Source organism: Lonchura striata, chromosome 7 (assembly GCF_046129695.1).
Source record: "Lonchura striata isolate bLonStr1 chromosome 7, bLonStr1.mat, whole genome shotgun sequence".
In the NCBI taxonomy this organism is placed as follows: Eukaryota; Metazoa; Chordata; class Aves; order Passeriformes; family Estrildidae; genus Lonchura; species Lonchura striata.
In genome coordinates, this window is record NC_134609.1 from 28,592,723 (window position 1) to 28,611,728 (window position 19,006).

The 19,006-nt window shown below is 46.2% G+C and overlaps 2 protein-coding genes across 4 annotated transcripts; one reads left to right on the top strand and one right to left on the bottom strand.

Moving 5' to 3' along the window:
- Positions 1–1,390: 1,390 nt before the first annotated feature.
- On the top strand, positions 1,391–5,607 carry PSTK (phosphoseryl-tRNA kinase). The gene is made up of 6 exons (XM_021526390.3): positions 1,391–1,660; positions 1,815–2,061; positions 2,765–2,963; positions 3,395–3,470; positions 3,610–3,703; positions 4,387–5,607. The coding sequence occupies exons 1-6, from the start codon at positions 1,391–1,393 to the stop codon at positions 4,572–4,574; spliced, it is 1,074 nt and encodes a 357-aa protein (XP_021382065.2). The 3' UTR covers positions 4,575–5,607.
- IKZF5 (IKAROS family zinc finger 5) lies at positions 4,882–19,006 on the bottom strand. 3 transcript variants are annotated; one of them, XM_021526376.3, is made up of 6 exons: positions 18,937–19,006; positions 16,570–16,635; positions 15,632–15,725; positions 13,156–13,318; positions 12,697–12,879; positions 4,882–10,102 (listed from the first exon to the last, which is right to left on the bottom strand). In XM_021526376.3, the coding sequence occupies exons 4-6, from the start codon at positions 13,286–13,288 to the stop codon at positions 9,159–9,161; spliced, it is 1,260 nt and encodes a 419-aa protein (XP_021382051.2). In that variant the 5' UTR covers positions 13,289–13,318; positions 15,632–15,725; positions 16,570–16,635; positions 18,937–19,006; the 3' UTR covers positions 4,882–9,158. The 3 variants fall into 3 exon arrangements, with proteins under 3 accessions (XP_021382051.2, XP_021382052.2, XP_031361153.2); XM_021526377.3 differs by having other exon boundaries at positions 16,566–16,635; XM_031505293.2 differs by lacking the exon at positions 18,937–19,006 and adding an exon at positions 17,999–18,062.

Genomic DNA, 19,006 nt, shown 5'->3' on the forward strand with positions numbered 1-19,006 from the left:
GGCATTTTTCCTAGAAACTGATTCCACTACAAAAGCAACAGATTTAATTTTGTCATTCTAAATGGGAAAGTCAGAAACCAGCACTGATTTCAAAGAGGATGTGTGCAGTGACAGTTTTCCAAATAGGCCTCCATCAAATGTCTCTGTGTAGGAGATGGATGCAGGAAATCCAGGGAAAAGTCTCCACCAGAAGGGAGCAGAAGCTGCAGGGCAGAGACCACATCGCTGCCAAGAGCAGAGCTGTGGGTGTGGATCCACCTCTCCTTGGGGACTACAGCACACCCTGCCTGTGCTCATGCAAATTTCACAGGAGAAACTGGGGAAAAGAGTGAATAAATTACAGGAATGCCTCACTGAGAGAATATTTCCAACACCTCAGATGGCCACATCACTGAAAAGCTGGAAAAAAGAACCCAAAAGAGATTGCTGGCAAAAAGTCTGTGTCTCCCAGGGAAGTGTCCTCTTCCTTAATCCCTCAGAATTTCAAATTGTTCTTAAATATCTCTGTCATTTAGACCTCGAGTATAATATGGCATTGATTTTATTTATTACATTACAATTTAAAATAAATCCTCGGGGCAGCACACTTGGTTGTACCTTTGTTTTGTGATCAGCACAAAAGGCACTGCTGGGCACGCGGGGATGGCTCAGCCTTTGATGCTCCGGGGGGGCACTGAAGAGAATTCTGGTGCTTATTGTGATACCAGAATGGGGCTAAAATGGCTAAAATCAGAACTGGGTAAAAATTGGGTAAAAAATGGGTCAAACCTGAACCAGGTAAAAAGTGGGTCAAACCAGAACCGGGAACAAAATAGGTAAAACCAGAATTGGGTAAAAGATGGGTAAAACAAAACACTGGTAAAAAAAGGATCAAAGCACAACTGGTAAAACCAAAAGTAAAACCAAAACCAGATAAGAAATGGGTAAAACCAGACCCTTGTAAAAAATGGGCAAAACCAGAACTGAGATAAAAATGGGTAAAAACAGACCCCGTGTTAAAGATGGGTTAAGCCAAACCTGGATTGAAAATGGGTCCAACCAGACCCGGGTTAAAGCCCAGTCAAACCAGACCCAGGTTAAAGCTGGGTCCAACCAGACCCGGGTTAAAGCTCGGTCAAACCAGAGCCGGGTTAGAGCCGGGTCCAACCAACCCGGGTTAAAGACAAACCAGACCCGGGTTAAAGCCAGCCCAGACCCGAGTTAAAGCCAACCCAGACCCGGGTTAAAGCCAGCCCAGACCCGGGTTAAAGCCGGGTCCGACCAGACCCGGGTTAAAGCCAACCCAGACCCGGGTTAAAGCCAACCCAGACCCCGGTTAAAGCGGGGCCGTTCCCGGCTCTGTGTTCGCGCCGGGCCCGCCAGGGGGCGCCGCGCCGCGCTGGCCCTGCGCATGCGCACAGCGCCGGCGGAAGCGGCGGGACCGGCAGCGCTGGCGGCGGAGCAGCGGGAGCGGCGGGCGAGCGGCGGCGCTCGGGTGGGGCTGTGCTTGCTGTGCGGGCTGCCCGCGGCCGGCAAGTCCACCCTGGCCCGCGGCCTGCTCCGCCGGCTGCCGCAGCGGCCGGGCTGGGCCTGCGCGCTGCTCGCCTACGACGAGCTCATCCCACCCGAGGCCTTCCGCCCGCGCGCGCCGGGGGCGGGCCCGCAGGAGCCGTCCCCATTGGTCAGTGCTGGCGCGCCCGCGTGACGTCACTGCGCGCGCCGCGGTTGCCGGGCAACGGGACGCGGCGGCCGCGGGCCCGGTCCCCTCATGGCGGGCCCGGAGCGCTCGCAGCGCCGGTGCCGCGCCCTGATCGCTCGCCTTCCTCTCCCCGCAGCTGCCCGGCTGGAAGCAGAGCCGCCGCCAGCTGCTGCAGTGCCTGGAGGAGTTCCTGCGGGCGCTGCTCAGCGGGGCGCCGCTGCCCGGCCCCGCGCAGCCGGGCTGGCAGCGCTTCCTGGGCCGCTGCTGCCCGGAGCGGCTGCTGCCCGCCGCCGGAGCCGCCTCCCGGCCGCTCGTCCTCCTGCTGGATGACAACTTTTATTACCAGAGCATGCGCTACGAGGTGTACCAGCTGGCCCGCAAATGTAATTATTCCTTGTTTTTCGGCGTGAGGATGTTTGTAAGGAATTCAGGGCACTCCAGCTGCCTTCTTTCAAGTGCTCTCTTGGAGCGCTGGTTATTCTGATTGCTGGATGCCTGTAACAGAGTAGCAATCAATGTAACTTTGTTACTGCCTTGTTATAAATTGGTAGATCGTACCTAGAGCAGCCTTAAAGCACCTTCCAGGACATAAGGAGGCTCCAAGAGAGCTGGAGAGGGACTTGGGACAAGGACATGGAATGACAGGGCACAGGGAGTGGCTTCCCACTGCCAGAGGGAAGGGTTGGATGGGATACTGGGATAATTGTTCCCTGGGAGGGTGGGCAGGCCCTGGCACAGGGTGCCCACCCTGGATCTCTGGCAGTGCCCAAGGCCAGGCTGGACATTGGAGCTTGGAGCAGCCTGGGACAGTGGAAGGTGTCCCTGCCATGGCAGGAGGTGAAATGAGATGGGCTTTAAGGTCCCTCCCAATCCAGAGCATTCCATGGTTCTGTGTGTTGATCTCAGACATTTCTTGGGCAGCCTTGAAGGTAAAATTCTGTTCCCTGTCCAAGTTTGTGTCCATGTCAGACTCAGAACCAGTGCAGAAGTTCCTCATTCATGAAAAGCCTTTCTCCTGCATGCTGCTCTCAGAAATTGTTACTTGAACTGTTTAAAGATAAAATTGTCTGGTTCTGTTCTTTTTAGATTCCTTGGGGTTCTGCCAGTTATTTTTAGAGTGTCCAGTGGAATGCTGCCTGCAGAGGAATCGCCTCAGGAGTGATCCTGTGCCTGAGCAGACAATACAATTAATGGCAAGGAAAATAGAAATGCCAGATCTCAGGAAAAACACCTGGGAGCAGCACAGCCTCATTCTGAATAGTTCTGAATGCATCTCAGAGGATGAGTATGTTATTCATTGATCCCAGAGTTTTCCCTAAGTGCTGTTTTCAGTGGTAGAAGTTTCTTATTGTATCTACACAATGCGTAAAAAATATGATTTTTTACATCACCAGTGGTGATTTTTGGAGGTTAGGCAGTTACACAGAATCCAGGTTTTTTGGGGGCTCACAGCCACCACCCTCTGCAGAGTTAACCTCAAAACTCACAGCATTCCTACCCTGTCACTGAAAATCTGTGCAAGTTGTCTGGAACACTAAGGCTAGAAATAAATTGAATTGTAATTGGTTTTAATTTCATATTATTTCACTGATAGCCTTAAATAACTGAAATCTTGCTTTTCTTTTTTTTTTTTTTTTTTTTTCCTGTGGCTTAATTAGAAAAGAAAAGAAGTGTTACCTGTTTGAGTGCCATGGTTTACTCTGTTTGTTTTCCTAGTGAGCAGATCATGAACTTGCTGGCCACTGCTTTGGAAAATCCAGAGAGGCCAATCGAGGAGGACACGGAGCAGAAGGTAGCACTGCTGGGCTTCAGGGCACAGCTTTGGCTGCTGCCTGAGCTGCTGCTATTGTGTTGTTCTCAAATAGCACTTCAAAAGTCAAGGAAATTCAAAATCTTTGCTTGTTTCCTTCCTTCCTGGTGGCCCTGGCCAGGAGGCAGCTCGAGCCATCTGTGCAGCCAGTGCTGTCCATCAGGCTGACCAGGCGTGCAGGAGAGTCATCTCTGAGGCCATGCAGGATGCCAAAGGTACCTCTTCTACCCATCCCACCCATCCCAGCTGCCAGCTGGCAATGGGAAACAGCCCCTGAAACTCCCTTGGGATAAACTGTTCAGGAATCCTATCCCAGCAGGTGTGTCTGAGGCAGCACCTTCACAATCTGCTCAGTGTTACTTGTAGGAGTTTGTAGGTGTGAAAACCAGAATCGTATTTGTTAACTGTATTTATTACAGCTTTAATAAACCCATTTAGTACAGAGCAGCATTTTAGAGGATTTTAATGCTGTTTTGGGACACATGTCAGTAAGGACAGGGGTTTTGCAGTCTGCACTGGTTTGTTCATAAGATTTATATGAGGAGCAGCTCGGTGTCCTTAACTGAAAAGCTCAGCTCTGTGCCTGTGTTCAAGCTTCCCTCTGTGGCCAGGGACAGGAGGGAATGGCTGGAGCTGTGTCAAGGAGATTTAGATTGGATTTAGGGAAAGGTTCTTCCCCAGAAGGTGCTGGCACTGCCCAGGCTCCCCAGGGAATGGGCACGGCCCCGAGGGTGCCAGAGCTCCAGGAGGGTTTGGACAGCCAGGGATGGACAGGGTGGGTTTGCTGGGGGGTCTGTGCAGGGCCAGGAGCTGCACTGGATGATCCTGTGGGTCCCTTCCAGCTCAGGATATTTGTGGTTCTATCAGCAGGAAAAGTTCAGCTTCAATTTTGTTTTAGGTAAAAGCCTTCTCCCAAGTGAGATGAGGAGCCTGGCAGAAGAACTCAACAAACTGAAAGCGGAATTTCTGGAAGATTTAAGGCAAGGAAAGGCTTTGAAAACCCAATATTCTGACCCTACTACAAGCGTTATTTCTTCATTCCAACATAAGGCAATCAATGTAGTAAATAAATATATTTTAAAATAATGACACAGAGAATGTTGGGGGTTTAGGAGTCCCAAGTGTTTCAAATGCAGTACTCTGAGCACTGCTGCTGAGAGACCTGAGGTGCAGCTCCCTTCTCTGGAGCCCCTGTGCCTCCTGTCCCCATGATAGGGAAGAGAAACAGTTTAATTGAGTCTAACCAAGCTGTTCTTGGCTGTGGAGATCAAGCCAAGAGCAAAGAGATTTAAATTTCACAGAATCAGAAAGAGTTAACCCAGGAGGAGCACTTGGGAAATCACCAGCTCCACCCATGGAAGGATCTGCAATTAAGAATCAACATGGGACCTAATTAGAAAGTGTTATTTTATTCATATCTTACAAAAGCAAAGCTTCACAACATGAACCACACGACACACAGTAGTTTCAGAATTAACATTGTTGTCTCAGAAACGTTCACTAACATTAAAATTTATTTTACAACTCTAACAGGTTTCATTTTTGCATAAAATCTGCTCTTTACACTGAAATACATATTATTAACAAAGTAGGTACTTAGAAGCACATACACAAGGATTGCTCAATGAAAAATGCTTTATCAGGAGAGAGCCTTCCTGCAGCAGAACATCATTTGCTGTAGATTTTCAAAGCAGCTTAAAATTAGTAGAAAACTTGCCAGTGAAGATGCCTAAATTACATTCCCTTTGTCAAAAAGAAACAAACAGCAAACCCCCAAAACATTCTGGAACAAAACAAACAGTAACAGATTATTTGGCTGGAAAACAGTGCTGGAAAGTGTCCCAGCAATGAGTTTTATATTAAAAAGCCAATCAACATTTTCTGTCTAAATCCTCTTCATCCAAACATGTGTCTGTGAAAAAACAACTATTTTTCCTATTGCCTCCTTCACAGTTAAAGAATTAACTGTGATAATTAAGATGTTCAAATATTCAATGTTCATTGGAATATTCAGTCTCAAAACAGTAAACGTGTATTAAGAGTGCTATAAATAATGCGTGTGTGAAATGTTCACAAAGCTGTAAAATAAGCTATGACAATAAAAACAAAACCCCGCAAAGTTCATGTTTTGCAACTACAGAACTTAACAGAACTGAGCTATGGAAAAATTCCATCTCCTTCCCAAACTTCTGTTAATAACAGTTAAAATGCTAATCACCCATTACCTTGTAATGTGAGGATTTGGGTTTTTAAAAAAACTACCAAAACAAGTGAGTGCAGTGTAGCACATGGAGGACACAACTTGAAAAGTTCTTTTAACTAAGGACTCAATCCCAGAATCCTGGACAAGTCTCCCTCACTGACCCTGGGTAAGGCCTGCTTGTGCAAGGGATCATTCTTGGAAAGAATTTGCCACTACCAGCTCTGGTCTTTAAGTTACAGTCAATAGTATGTATAAATGATGAAAAATAGGAAAATACACCTTCCAAAGCTCCTCAGTTGACAGGAGGGGGCAGTGATGTCAGGGCATTGTTTGGCACAGCTGAACACACAGTGTGATCATGGAACTTGAACAGTGTCCAGGGATCCACCCCAGGGATCTGCTGCAGAGCCAAGGGATGAGCACCAAAGCTGCTGCAGCTGCCCAAGAACCCCCTGCAATGAGGAGTTTGCCCAAGGAAACAGGGAAAAGAGTTTTTTCATTCCTCAACCGTTCAGAGATGTCCCAGCTAACCTTTTCCTCAAGAGCAGAACCAATGGTATCCAGACAGCAGCAGGAAAATCCTTCCAAACAACAACTTGCAAGGCTTGGGGATAGATTATTTCATGCTGAGTTCTATTATTAAGAACATATATTCCCCACAATGGGATCCCCTCCTAAACAAGGGCCCCTTTTCCTTGAGGTCCTGCAGGCTTCCTCTTGCTCCCAACTCCTCCATCAGTGACCTGCCCTGAGTTCTCTTCAAGGCCAATGTGGTTCAGGAGTCATTTCTCTCCATCACCAAATCATGAGGCAATGAAAAGCCTCTAACACTGCCAAGAGAAGCCCCAGAGGGTCAGAAACCACATCTGTGCACATGGAAATTGCTCTCCCTACGATGCCAGCAAGGAAAAAGCCACAAGCCAAGGAGCACTTAGCTGCTGTGGTCACTCAGTACTGTAAGGTGCTCCCTGGAGCACCACCATTCCACAAGTTTCCTTGGAAATGCCAGAGCTTAGGAACAGGAGAGTGCATCATCTGTCAAAAGTGAAGGAAAATAAGCAATTTCATAAATTACTAATTGTAAAGTCTTCAAGAGGAATGTCTCTTATCCTAACACTGCATCTGAGCCAAATTTAAATTGTAGAATTGTTCAATGTGTGCCCTCTTTGACTGGAAAAAATTTAATTCCAAAACCTGTCCAGCAGCAGTAACTTGTAACTGGATTCCAGTTCAGTCAACTTTTACTCCTTAAAATAAAATAAAGGATGTTTACACACACAGAATTGCAGTTTTACTTATAAAATAAACCTAAACAGTATACAGCAACAATGCAATTTTTTGGAATTACAGAGTGTCCTGATGAAAAATGCAAATTACATTCGTTCTTACAAATCCAGCAAAACGAATTCTGAACCAGGCCTGAAAGCAAAACAATGTTATTGTTCATCTTCACTACACTGGAACCACTCCAGTGGCAGTTTTCTGACCTCATTTACTTCAAGACTGCACAGCCAAGAAAGAACCCAGTTCCTGAAGCACAAAAATTCAGCAGTAGGTCAGTCAGGTAGACAGAAACACATCTGGTATCCAAATTTCTATTTAATTAAAGTCAAAATTACTTCTACAGCTAAAATTCTTACACAGGTGGTTTTCCTGCATTGATCCCACTCTAATCACTGTAAGTTTCTCCGTTGGTTTCAGGAAGTTTTAGCTCCCATAACAATATAAATTCAAATAAGCCAAGCATTTGCTATTGAGATTCCAACCTCTGACTTGTGGAAAATTAGTAAAATCTCCTTGCTTTTAATAAAACACGGTTTGCTGATAGGAAAAGGGGAATATATAAGGGAAGCTTTAATTTGTCTCAAGTAGGACAAACCAAGGTAAAAGTGCATGTCTAAATATGGGAAAAGTAACAGTTCTTCCTTTATTTTTAATATCTCAAATTCTTATCTAGCACATAAAGTTATTATTCATTTTAATTAGATGTTTTACTCAGGTTTATGTTAAAGTGCCTGTCCTTTAGCCTTAGGGCTGCTAAAGATGAGTGTACACTATGAAACAAAATAAACAACTTCAGTTACCATTTGCCATCCACAATTCCTAAAAACAACTTCAGTGTAATCAGTCAGTTTTCCTTTGCATCCTGCATGGAGCCCAGAAAAAGCCAGATGTCCTTCCCCTTATTCCCAGCACACCCAAAGGACATCAAACCTGGGAGAGGGGACAAACCAGGCCTCCAAGTCAGTTGAAATTTACAATAAACTGGATTATACAACTCTCAAAAATATAGGCAACCTCTCAGTTGTAGCCTGGCCCAACATAAAACTGAACAAAGGAGTTTGATTTGTAAACTTCTTGTTTGTTTCCATCAGAACTTCTATCAGCAGGACAGAAGTCTAATTGTGCAAATTTTAAATACCTGTACAACTCAGTTTAAGGCAGTTAGAAATCTCACAGAATATATAGTAATTCTACAAGCTCTTCATTATGTCTCTAAAAATTGCCTCCTCTGAAAAACAATGACATGTAAAATTTTGTAGAGTGTAGGTAAAATAAGGTATCTTACTTTTTTGTTTTTATAACTCATGAATGACAGGCTTTTAGCTCTTTTTTATTTCCTACCATAGTTTTATTCACAATAACCTGTTATCTTCTAGTTTAGTGCTAATAGTTAAATTAGTGTTTAAGTCCTATACTAAACAAAAACTTATTATTAACCTTCATCAGATTAAAGCAACTTTTACATCAAATTGAATTTATTTGTGAAAACTGCTTGTGTTTGTTTGAGTAGCCAGGTTTCTAAGGATTTCTCCAAAGTCATAGAATGGTTGGGATTGAAAATGACCTTAAAAGGACAGACACCTTCCACTGTCCCAGGCAGCTCCAAGGCCTGTCCAACCTGGCCTTGGGCACTGCCAGGGATGGGAGAGCCACAGCTGCTCTGGGCACCTGTGCCAGGGCCTGCCCACCCTCACAGGGAGCAATTCCTTCCCAAAATCCCACCTAACCCTGCCCTCTGTCACCATGAAGCCTTTCCTCTTTTTCCTGTCTCTGACGTGTCATTGCATTGACCTTTTGTATTTTATGGGTAACATATCTTGTGTTGCCTAGTAAACAATCTGGGAATTACATCCTATGGTTCAGGACACACACTCTGCTTCTCCACTTGCAGAATGTTTATTGGGATTAAGTGCAAGCAACTTAAATTTAGCAACCACAGCATGTAAATGCATTCCAACCCTTACAGCACTCTTGGCTTTTTTTGAAAGGCTACATATAAACCAGCAACTGAATCTGATATAAAATTTCCCTGGCAAGTTTTACAAGAATACAGAAACCATTTTGCCTCCTCTGTCAAATTGATATATGTGAAGATTCCTTATGGGAATGTGCAAGCTTTCCATCAGCAAGTATGAAAAATAGACTGTAATATGTTAAAAAACTAAACAAAAGCATGTTCTCAGTCAATGTTGATTATGTTGGCCTCTTGCAAAGTGGCAAGCGAAGTCGTACTTGTTTTTACACTTACACCCACAAATGTTACACTGGAAAGGATTTTCAAATCCATGGCATCCCATGTGGATGGTGTAAAGGATATTGTCTGCAAAGTACATGTCACAGTGTGGGCAGTGGTGCAGGAGCTGAGGGTCCTGCACTGGCAGGGCTGGAGCTGGAGTACTCGGCTGGCTGTTGCTGATGCTGGGAGTACTGGTGTGGGCACTGCGGTCACTGCTGGGCCCTGCCACGGGACTATAGTTCCTCTGATTGTGTGTGGGCCGGGAATCAGGGCTGGTTGGAGAGCAATTCTGAGGAATATTTGCTGACACAGCTGAAACTACTGCAGGTGCAGCAGGCTGCTGTATCATGAAAGGCTTTTCGTCTTGACAGGAAACGACGTCAGGAGAGGCTGGATTTTGGTTTTCAGGTGGCAAACTGGACAACTGTCCTGCTAACGTGGAGAGCTGGTTTAAAGGATTATCCACCATGAGGTCTTGCGGATCTCTTGGCAAGCCACCGCTCGGAGTGGTTTTTGTCATGCTCTCGTACGCCTCAGTCTGGATATTGGGGATTTCATGTGTGAAATCATTAAGGTAGTCTGGCTTCTGCACCACCATGGAAGGCGGACTCAGATTAATTAATGCTCTTCTGCTGTACCCCAAATTGCTGGTCTTCTTCTGCAGAACGCCCCACATCTTCTTGCTGCTCAGGGAAGACCTCGTGCCCTTGATGGGCACCATCTTGTGCTTGCGCCGGCGGTGGTGGGACAGGTTGCTGCGGTCGCTGCAGCGGAAGGAGCAGAGCTCACACTTGTAGGGCTTCTCCCCGGTGTGGGACCGCATGTGAGCCTCCAGGTGACGCTCGTAGGCCGAGGCAAAGGGACACAGGTGGCACCTGTGTGGCTTCTCCCCTGGAAAATCAGAACAGGTTAGCCCACAGCACCTCAGAGCGCCCGGAAAAGGCTTTGGGTGCAGCACGGAGCGGCTCGTTGTGAGCCGCTCGTCCAAGTCACTGCCAGCCTCGAGCTCAGCTGGGGATCCTGGAAGAGTGGAGAGCAATGGGACAGCTCTGCCTCACCCAGGGATCAGCAGCAGCAGGAAAAATCCTGAGTGGAACTAGCATAATACACAAGCTGCCTGGGAACTGCAGCAGCAATGCCAAGGACTGAGTGCAGTGATGTTTGCCCTGGGTCCAAGCTCTCCCTCACCCATGGAGTGCACTGGGGAACACAGGAATGCCTGTACCACCGAAATGTCACTGTTCTTCATGATAACTGAGGGAGGGCATCCTTCTGGGACCTTCCACACATCCCTACTCCTAAACATTCTGGAACTGGTTAAATAACCCACACACACAGGGAGCCACTCAAGGACTGAGCTTTGAAAAAGGATCCTGCAGCCAAAGAATTGTAACAGAATACAAAAGCCAAGTATTCCCTGGAGAGCTGTGTGCTCTTCCAGATGGGAGATGGGATGATCATCAGGGAGACCATCATCCCCTTTGCACATATAGAACTTTGTTCTTCGATCAAATGAAATTTACAGATACGAAGTTTTCTGAGTATTTTTAAAAAAGTTAATGTGAGTAACATAATAACAGGCCAACACTTCTGTAACACAGCACTTTAGGACTTCTGATTTTCCCTTGATAGAGGGATCTAGGAGTTACAGATCCAGGTTTGCAATGTCAGAAGTGCCCAAAGGATCTGATGTGTGTTCAGGTACTGAAATGAAAGATCATCTTATTCTTCCTATCTTGAGTGCCACCTCCCTGTCATGTGACTGATGAGCATTCCATAGTTTGGAATCACAGACTGGGATACCAAATAGATTTCTTTTATTCCCCCTACATCACTGGCTCTCCGAGAGGAAAGAAATCAATTTTTATGCTACCTCTAAGTACCTGCTTTGCACCAAGTAAAACCATGACTTCTCCATGAGCATCTCTGTGTACTCATATATATACACACAAAGATGGGTAAAGATCTGGAGGCTTGATAAAATGCTACGAGAAGATTGACAAACTCCCTGCATTCACACAGAATTTGTCAATCTGATTTCATTCTAAACTGGTTACACAGAGGTAAGTTTTGCATCACACATAGCACAACACAGCTGGTGAATTACTCACTATCTGCTCTCAGACTCAGCATGAAGCCAATCCTGGTTGCATGATCAGCCCTGGGTCACAATTCCTTTGGTAGATGTCCAGGATGCTGTACCTGCTTATTTACACTGCTCTGAGGCTCTGAATCAGCTGCCACTTCCCTGCTCCAATGCTGACTCATCTGAGCCTTCACAGCACAAGCAATCCATCTCCTGGCCCTCTGCCAGCCTCCCAAGCCAAACAACACTCAGGCCTTGGATCTTCTTCCCGTGAGTGAAAAAACAAACCAAACCAAACCAGGAAAACCAAACCAACGTAACTCTTTTCTTGTCCTGGAAGATACGAGAGAAGAATTTACCAGGTCCCTCAGAATCTGAACCTCAGAACTCTTTGATTTCTGGTTGTTGCCATTTCCTACTCCATTATGCCCTGTTGAAACAAGCCAACACTGCAGGGCCAGTGCAAGTCCAAAATCCACCCAGGGAGCTCCTGTGTGGAAGGAATGGTTCCCAGCAAAGTGAGGATCTGACTAACTGTACCTGAGGAGGGCTACAATCACATCCCAGTTACAACAGGTGAGTCCCAAAACACCACTACCCAAGACCACTGAAAAGAGACTTGCAAGTTTTGGGACAGTCCATACCAGACTGGAAACCTGTAAAAACTTTAATGTTTTGCAGGATACAATTGTTTTCTGCTCTGAAGTTGTCTTTATTGGTGTGATACACTTGACAGAGTTCACAAGAACCTATTTTTTTTTTGTTTTCTCTCATTTGCCATGAAGTTGGAGCTTTCAGAACAGTTTAGGATATTTTAACCTTTATGAGTTTTGCTTTTCAGGTTTATACATCCAACTGTGGCCAATGCTCCTCAACAAGCTACAGTTGATAATTTTTCTGTTCACTACTGATATCAGTCACTAACTTGATGGTATGTCCTCACATTTGAATATTCTACCAATAACTTTACTCTAATTACTATGCTTTTGTACTTCCACATCTAGAATGTTGCACAGAACAGGAATATTTTCATGGCTAAACAACAGAGGAAGAAAAGGCTCTATAAATCTCTGTGTAGGAAAATGTACATTTATCAATTTTCTCATCAGCACAGAAAAACTAGAAGATATTTTTAGGGCCCTTCAATTTACATGGAAGCTTTCATGCTAAACTTTACTCCCATATAGTTACTTATAATAATAAGTGTCAATAAAGATTTGCACAGTTGAAATAGGTACCCGGCATACCTCTACAAAAATAGACTATAAAAACCCTCCAATATTCCGTTATTGTTAAGAATTCTCACACTGCTTGGATTTGCCAAGTGCTGCTGTGGAAATTCCAACATTGAGTAAATCCCCCAAGGGCTCCCAGGCTAGCAGAGCAGAAGATCCCATACCTGTGTGAATCCTGATGTGCTCGATGAGCCGAGCTGTTCCTTTGCTGGCGTAGTTACAGTAGCGACACTTTAACTTCCCATCAAAAGTCCTTTCAAAGCCATCCACCAACATTCCTGAGTTTTCATCCAGTGAAACTTCAACAGAAGGATGATCCAGACCATTCTGATCACCTTCTGTCCCAGCTGTGAACAATGCAACACAGATTTTAATGAACAATCTGTGGGACACCATCTGTCACACTGTGAGCAAATGCCAAATAGCTTTTGTTTCTCTCAGCCCTTGGTCTTTAAATACAGAGAATTATAAAAACATGCCCTGATTAAAACAAAGGTACATACACATCCTTTGTGACATGAAAATGACTACCAGAAATGCTTCCATACTGCTGCAGCATTACCTGGACTGTGAACACTGAAGTCTAAAAAAAAATCAAATTTATGGTATTGGAATCAGCTCACCTCCCTGGAGAGTCTCTACTTCCTTGTCACCAGTAACTGATCCAGAAATCATATTGACATGGTGAGTCTGCTGGGTCAGATATTCCTGAAAATCTTTCACAAAGTCCAACGGTTCTGCCTTCTTTTCCCCCATAGTGACTTTTTCATTTACAACCTCTCGTGCCTGGAAGGGAAAACGTTTTCAGAACACAAGTGTCATTGAATTTGGCTGCATTCATAGTAACAAGTTCATGTTTTGGGTTGGATTTTAAGTGAAGAATCAATTTTATCACACAGCCCGTGCAGTGCAGTTGAACGAAGTTTGGCTTTCAGTTGAGGGGGTGGGACTTGGAAGAGCCAATGAGCTGCCTAGCTTAAAGAGCCAATCAGCTGGCTAGATTTGAAGATTGACATCCAGTTAACCAATCAGCAGGCTCATTTTAAAGACCGACACCCATTTAAACTACTTGGCTGAATATGCCTCTAAGAAAACATTTAAGGATGGCCTAGCGCAGGAGGGCTCTTGGCTTACGGCCTCCGAAGATGTCACTGGCCTGGCTGGGCTCACGTGGCTGGGCCAGGCCTGGCTGAGCTGGGCTTACGTGCCTGGTTTGGGCCAAGCCTGGCCGGGCCGGGCTCACATGGCTGGTTTGGGCCAGGCCTGGCTGGGTTGGGCTCATGTGGCTGGTTTGGGCCAGATTGGGTTGGGCTGGGCTCACATGGCTGGTTTGGGCCAGATTGGGCTGAGCTGGACTCACGTGGCCAGGCCGGGCTGAGGTGGGCTCGCATGGCCAGGTTGAGCCAGGCCTGGTTGGGCTGGGCTCACGTGCCTGGTTTGGGCCAGGCCTGGCTGGGCTGGGCTCACGTGGCCAGGTTGAGCCAGGCCTGGTTGGGCTGGGCTCAGGTAGCTGGTTTGGGCCAGGCCTGGCTGGGCTGGGCTCACATGGCCAGGCTGGGCCAGGCCTGGCTGGGCTGGGCTCTGGCTGGCACTCTGCTGGGCTGGGGTTCCTGCCACCACCAGGCCGTGCTGCCAGGACTGTCCCAGCACCGCGGTGACCGCTCGGCCGCAGTCAGCACGGCCGGGGCTATCTCGGCGTGGCTCACAAATGGACTTTGTTTGCTCAGCTGCTCTTAGGCAGCCATGCTGCAGGCAGGAGGACAAAAGAGCAGCAGCAGTTTTGGTTCTTTCTCCTGACAGCCCGCATGAAGGAAAGGAGCAGGGGTGGCACCAGCAGGGAGCACAGGATCAGCAGTGCCACACAGCGATTCCTGGGCTGTGGAGCCTGGAGATCAGCCTTTCAGTGATACAGAATTCTGTAACTGTCTCAGTTGATAAAGCTGGAGAACAAATGAACACACCAACATCAATTCCCTCCCGAGGCAGGAAAAGGAAAGGGTGAAGACTCGTAGAGAAAACAACATGGACACTGAGGGCAGTAAAGGAGTCAGATTCTAGATGGGAGGGGATTGAGGAGATGCCTTAGTCTTGGGCTGAAATTCTTTTGTGATGCTATGGTGAAGATTTATTTTTGATATATCAGACTTTGTTTTTTCCCTGTAGTTCATGAAGTGCATGGGGGATGCAGCATTCCCCCACAGTCATGCTAGAGCATGTGGATGCTGAAAAGCTGTAATCCAATGGGAAGCTTGACCAGAGAGAGATGTGAAACTCTGCCCCAAGGATAGAATAAGAAAAACCTCTGCTCACAGAGATAAAAAAAGAGAACTTCTGTTTTTAGGCTAGAACAGCTCTTCCTTAAAGTAAGTTAACATGGCCTATGAAAGCAGCTTTGGGAAAGCTGCAAGGCATGGGAGGGATTTTCACACTGCAAACAGATTTTCCTTTCCTGGGTGGCTGATTCACTGTGACACTGAAGCCAAGAGGGAACTGTTTCTTGTGGAGAAATCTCCATGGCATGGCAAGAGAGACTCCACTCCCTAGGTGGACTGAAAAAAGATTATTTTAGAGGAGGTAAACTGACTGAAAGTTCCAGGTTTTGTCTCTTTATGTTGTCTGTGGGAAAGAAAAGAGGGTGTGGCGGGAGGAGAAGTGTTCTGAAGGGTTATTCTTATTGAATAAATAGTTAATGTACATATTTATTGAATAAATAAGTAATGTAATAATTACTTTCTTATCATTTTTTTTTAATTCTGTTAATAAAGTTTTCTGTATACCCTTAAAAGTTTTGAGCCTGTTTTGCCCTTCCCCTCCTAATCCATATCTCACAGCAAGAAATGAGTAAATAAATAATTTTTAGTGGGTAAATAAACCTTTGGCCAGTATTAGACCCACCACAGTGAGTCAAAGAACAAACTGACAACCATAAGAATATTGGTTTTTGAATTTTTAACTCATTAAAGATCACCAAATACAATTTATGGGGAAATCACTTTCAGTAATAGGTAAAATGCATAATAAAATAGTAACTAAAATTTAAAAATTAAAAAGTACATAATAATAAAAATCAAGCTGTCTTTATAAAAATAATGATCATACCTGAATTTTAGTTCCCTGCTAAGTAGCAAACATGCTCCAAAATGTACCTCAACACGTCAGATAAAAAGTACAGAACACAGCTTCTCCACTTTCCCTGGAAGGAATGAAAAGGAGATGTGAGTCCATTACTCTTCCCAATCCCCATCAGTTATAAGAAAGAAACCTGAAAAATATTTGTGTTTGAAAGACAGGGCTCTAACACCCTGCTGCTCTAAATTTTATTAAAACTATCACACTTCCAGTAAAAGCTTTTCAAAGACTGCATGCTCTGCCTCCTGGATGTTGCCTGAAGGACACTTCTGACTCACTGACTGTTTCCCAATAAACATCTGGTTCCAAAAACCCCAGATTTGGGTCAGTCAATTATGGGAGCTGCAAAGCTGGGAAACAACTGCATGTTGGTGATTAGCAAAGCTGGAAAGAAGCCTTAGAAAAAGTACCATTTCACAGTTCTTCCAAAATTTGACTTTCCTATCCTGAGTAAAAGACTTAATCCAGTCCATTATTTTGCACTGAAATTATTAAAATATTCCCCAGAAATCAGTGGTCAGGCTTGTTTTGGGGAGTGCAAATAACAAACCTCTATAAAGTCTCAATTCACAATGAATTTGGGAAGACAGAGCTTGGGATACATTTGGAAGGAGAACAACGAGTCTGTCACATTATTATTTCAGAAATAATTTACAATGCTACCATTTCAATAATAATATTCCTTATTTTTAATAGGTACTTGGGTTACTGACAGGAACTCAAGTTCTGAGTTCCAGACTACATTTAAATATCTTCTGTGTATCCAAAGCTACTTACAGATGTTTGTTCATTTTTGGCATCCAGATGAGGATGTTCTTTCACATCTTACCTGAGCGTGCTCAACTCCCAGCATTTATTATCACCACTCAGTCATTTTGCAACACATCTTTATGTATCTACCTACCTACCCTCTTCCAGGTGTCACCAGCCTCCTGTAGGCTTAAGTTAATTTGTGTTCCATTTGTTGGTGTCTCCTGCAATAAAACAAAGACATCAGGATATGAAATTTAATATTATAATATTAAAGATACCTCTAATATTGAAGATATGAAGAGGAAAAACAGGACAATGTCATAATTCTGACCAAGCCAACTTTCCATGAATTATAATAAGAAATAACAATTCAAAATTAAACCATTCAAAACAACATCAAAGGTTTGTGTTATCAGAGGAGAATCTTTGTGTGCCTTTGGGTAAGGCACTAAAACTTATTTCTGAGAATCACAGAAAAGTTTGGATCAGAAGGGACCTTAAATCCCATCCAGTGCCACCCCTGCCATGGCAGGGACAGCTTCCACTGTCCCAGGCTGCTCCAAGCCCTGCCCAGCCTTGCCTGGGACATTTCCAGGGATCCAGGGGCAGCCACAGCTGCTCTGGGCACCTGTGCCAGGGCCTGCCCATCCTCCCAGGGAACAATTCCTTCCCAATATCCCATCCAACCCAGCCCTCTGGCAGTTTAAAGCTATTTCCCCTTGTCCTGTCACTCCAGGCTCTTGTAAACAGCCTCTCTCCATCTTCCTTTTGTGTCCTTTTCTGTATTGAAACTCCACAATTAGGTCACCTCAAAGTCTTCTCTTCTCCAGGCTGAACAACCCCAGTTCTCTCAGCCTTACTTGATTACACTGATTGCTTTTAAAAAACACTTAATTTTGAAAGAAAATGACATAAAATTTAATAAACAGGTTAGGGATCAACTGCATAAAACATCCTTTCTCTACCTCATTGAATTATCATAAGAACACTCATCATCCTTTTCTTTACACCAGTGTAGGGAAGTCACCACAATTTAAACACAACCCAAAGCTCCCATTTGTGTGCTCAAACACTTCTGTGATTTTATGTGGTATTTTTATAGAGCTACACAGCCAGCAGCTCTCCTTCTCGGGGGAGAAGGATGCACATCTGATCCTTGCTGTGTCACTCACTCCTGCAAACCAGAAAATGCAATTCTAACGCTCAGAAACTGAGCAGCCCAGCTCGTGTTTCACACACCAGGGATGGGCTGATGACACCGGGTGTTACCCGAGCTCTGCTGACACAGCCACACCTCCTCCAGCTTCACACCACCAGGAGCAGAGCACTGGTTACTCATTTTCTACCCTGGCACAAGCGCAGGACTGAACAGGGGTCACAGCACTGAGGTGAGCTCAGTTTGCTGTCAAACAATGTGCCAGGATGAAATATTCTGCCAAAGAAAGCAGTTCATAGAGCACAACCCAGCAGTTTCACACACACACAGTCAGAACTAATCCTGCAGTAATTATAAGAGCATAAAGCATCTATGAGGACAGGTATGCAGTAAGACAATTGAATTACTGTGAGCATATATATGCATACCACCTTCTTCTCAGGAATCCCAGGGAAAAAAGGAGGGAAGTGTTCTCTGTTCCATCTTTTCCGTGGCAAATAAATGAAAGCAGGAAGGATTCCAACCTACATCCAAGCCCTTCCAGGTCCTCCTGAAGGAGTTTTGACTCCTTTTTTGGAGGGGGAGTGAAGCACAGCCTCCTTGGGACAGGAGACATGGAGCTTCTGGAGAGCATCCAGCAAAGGGCAGCAAAGATGCTGAAGGGACTGGAGCATCTCCGTGCCCAGGAGAGGCTGAGGGAGCTGGGGCTGCTCGGCCTGGAGAGGAGCCCCAGCTGAGAGGGCCCCCAGCCCTGGGTGTCCCTGGGGTGTGCCCAGGGTGTCCATGGTGTCCTGGGGTATCCCTGGGGTGTCCATGGCTGTCCCTGGGTGCAGGGAGAGGCACAGCAGGGCCCAGGCTGTTCTGGGAGCCAGGAGTGGCACCAGAGCCACAGGCAGGGACTGATGCACAGCAAGTGCCACCTCAACGAGGAAGAACTTTACTGTGAGGGTGGCAGCGCTGGAACAGGCTGCCCAGAGAGGGCGTGGAGTCTCCCTCACCGCAGATACCCCAGAACCTGCGCCGTGCTCTGGGATGGCCCCGCCTGGGCAGGGCGGTGGCACCGGCTCGACTCCTGCCAACCTCGCCCACTCTGCGATTACAGCGCCCGTGCCATTTCAGTAACTGCGATTTCCGCGGTCCCTCCGCTTTCTGTGGCCCCCGGCTCCACATCTGAGGAGCATCCTCGGGGCTGCGCCGCTCACCCGGCCCCGCTCCCGGCGGGGCAGCGCGGCCCTCCCCAAGCGCTGCCCCCCCCGGGCCCGTCACGGCACAGGGAGGCCCCGGACGGAGAAGGAGGGAGGGAGCCGGGGCGGGAAGCGGAGGGAAGGGCAGGGAAGCGGAGGGAAGGGAGGAGGGCAGCACTCACCGCCGCCGCCCCGCGCCGCTCCCGCCTCCCGCCGCCGCCATGTTTGTTGTGCCTCCCCCCGGCCCCGGCC

Coding starts and splice junctions, on each gene's coding strand:
- PSTK (XM_021526390.3), top strand. CDS start 1,391: ATGCGCACAGCGCCGGCGGAAGCGGCGGGACCGGCAGCGCTGGCGGCG. Junction 1,661..1,814: donor CGCAGGAGCCGTCCCCATTG/GTCAGTGCTGGC, acceptor CTCTCCCCGCAG/CTGCCCGGCTGGAAGCAGAG. Junction 3,704..4,386: donor GGCCATGCAGGATGCCAAAG/GTACCTCTTCTA, acceptor ATTTTGTTTTAG/GTAAAAGCCTTCTCCCAAGT.
- IKZF5 (XM_021526376.3), bottom strand. CDS start 13,288: ATGGGGGAAAAGAAGGCAGAACCGTTGGACTTTGTGAAAGATTTTCAG. Junction 12,880..13,155: donor AGTAGAGACTCTCCAGGGAG/GTGAGCTGATTC, acceptor CATTGTTCACAG/CTGGGACAGAAGGTGATCAG. Junction 10,103..12,696: donor GCACATCAGGATTCACACAG/GTATGGGATCTT, acceptor CTGATTTTCCAG/GGGAGAAGCCACACAGGTGC.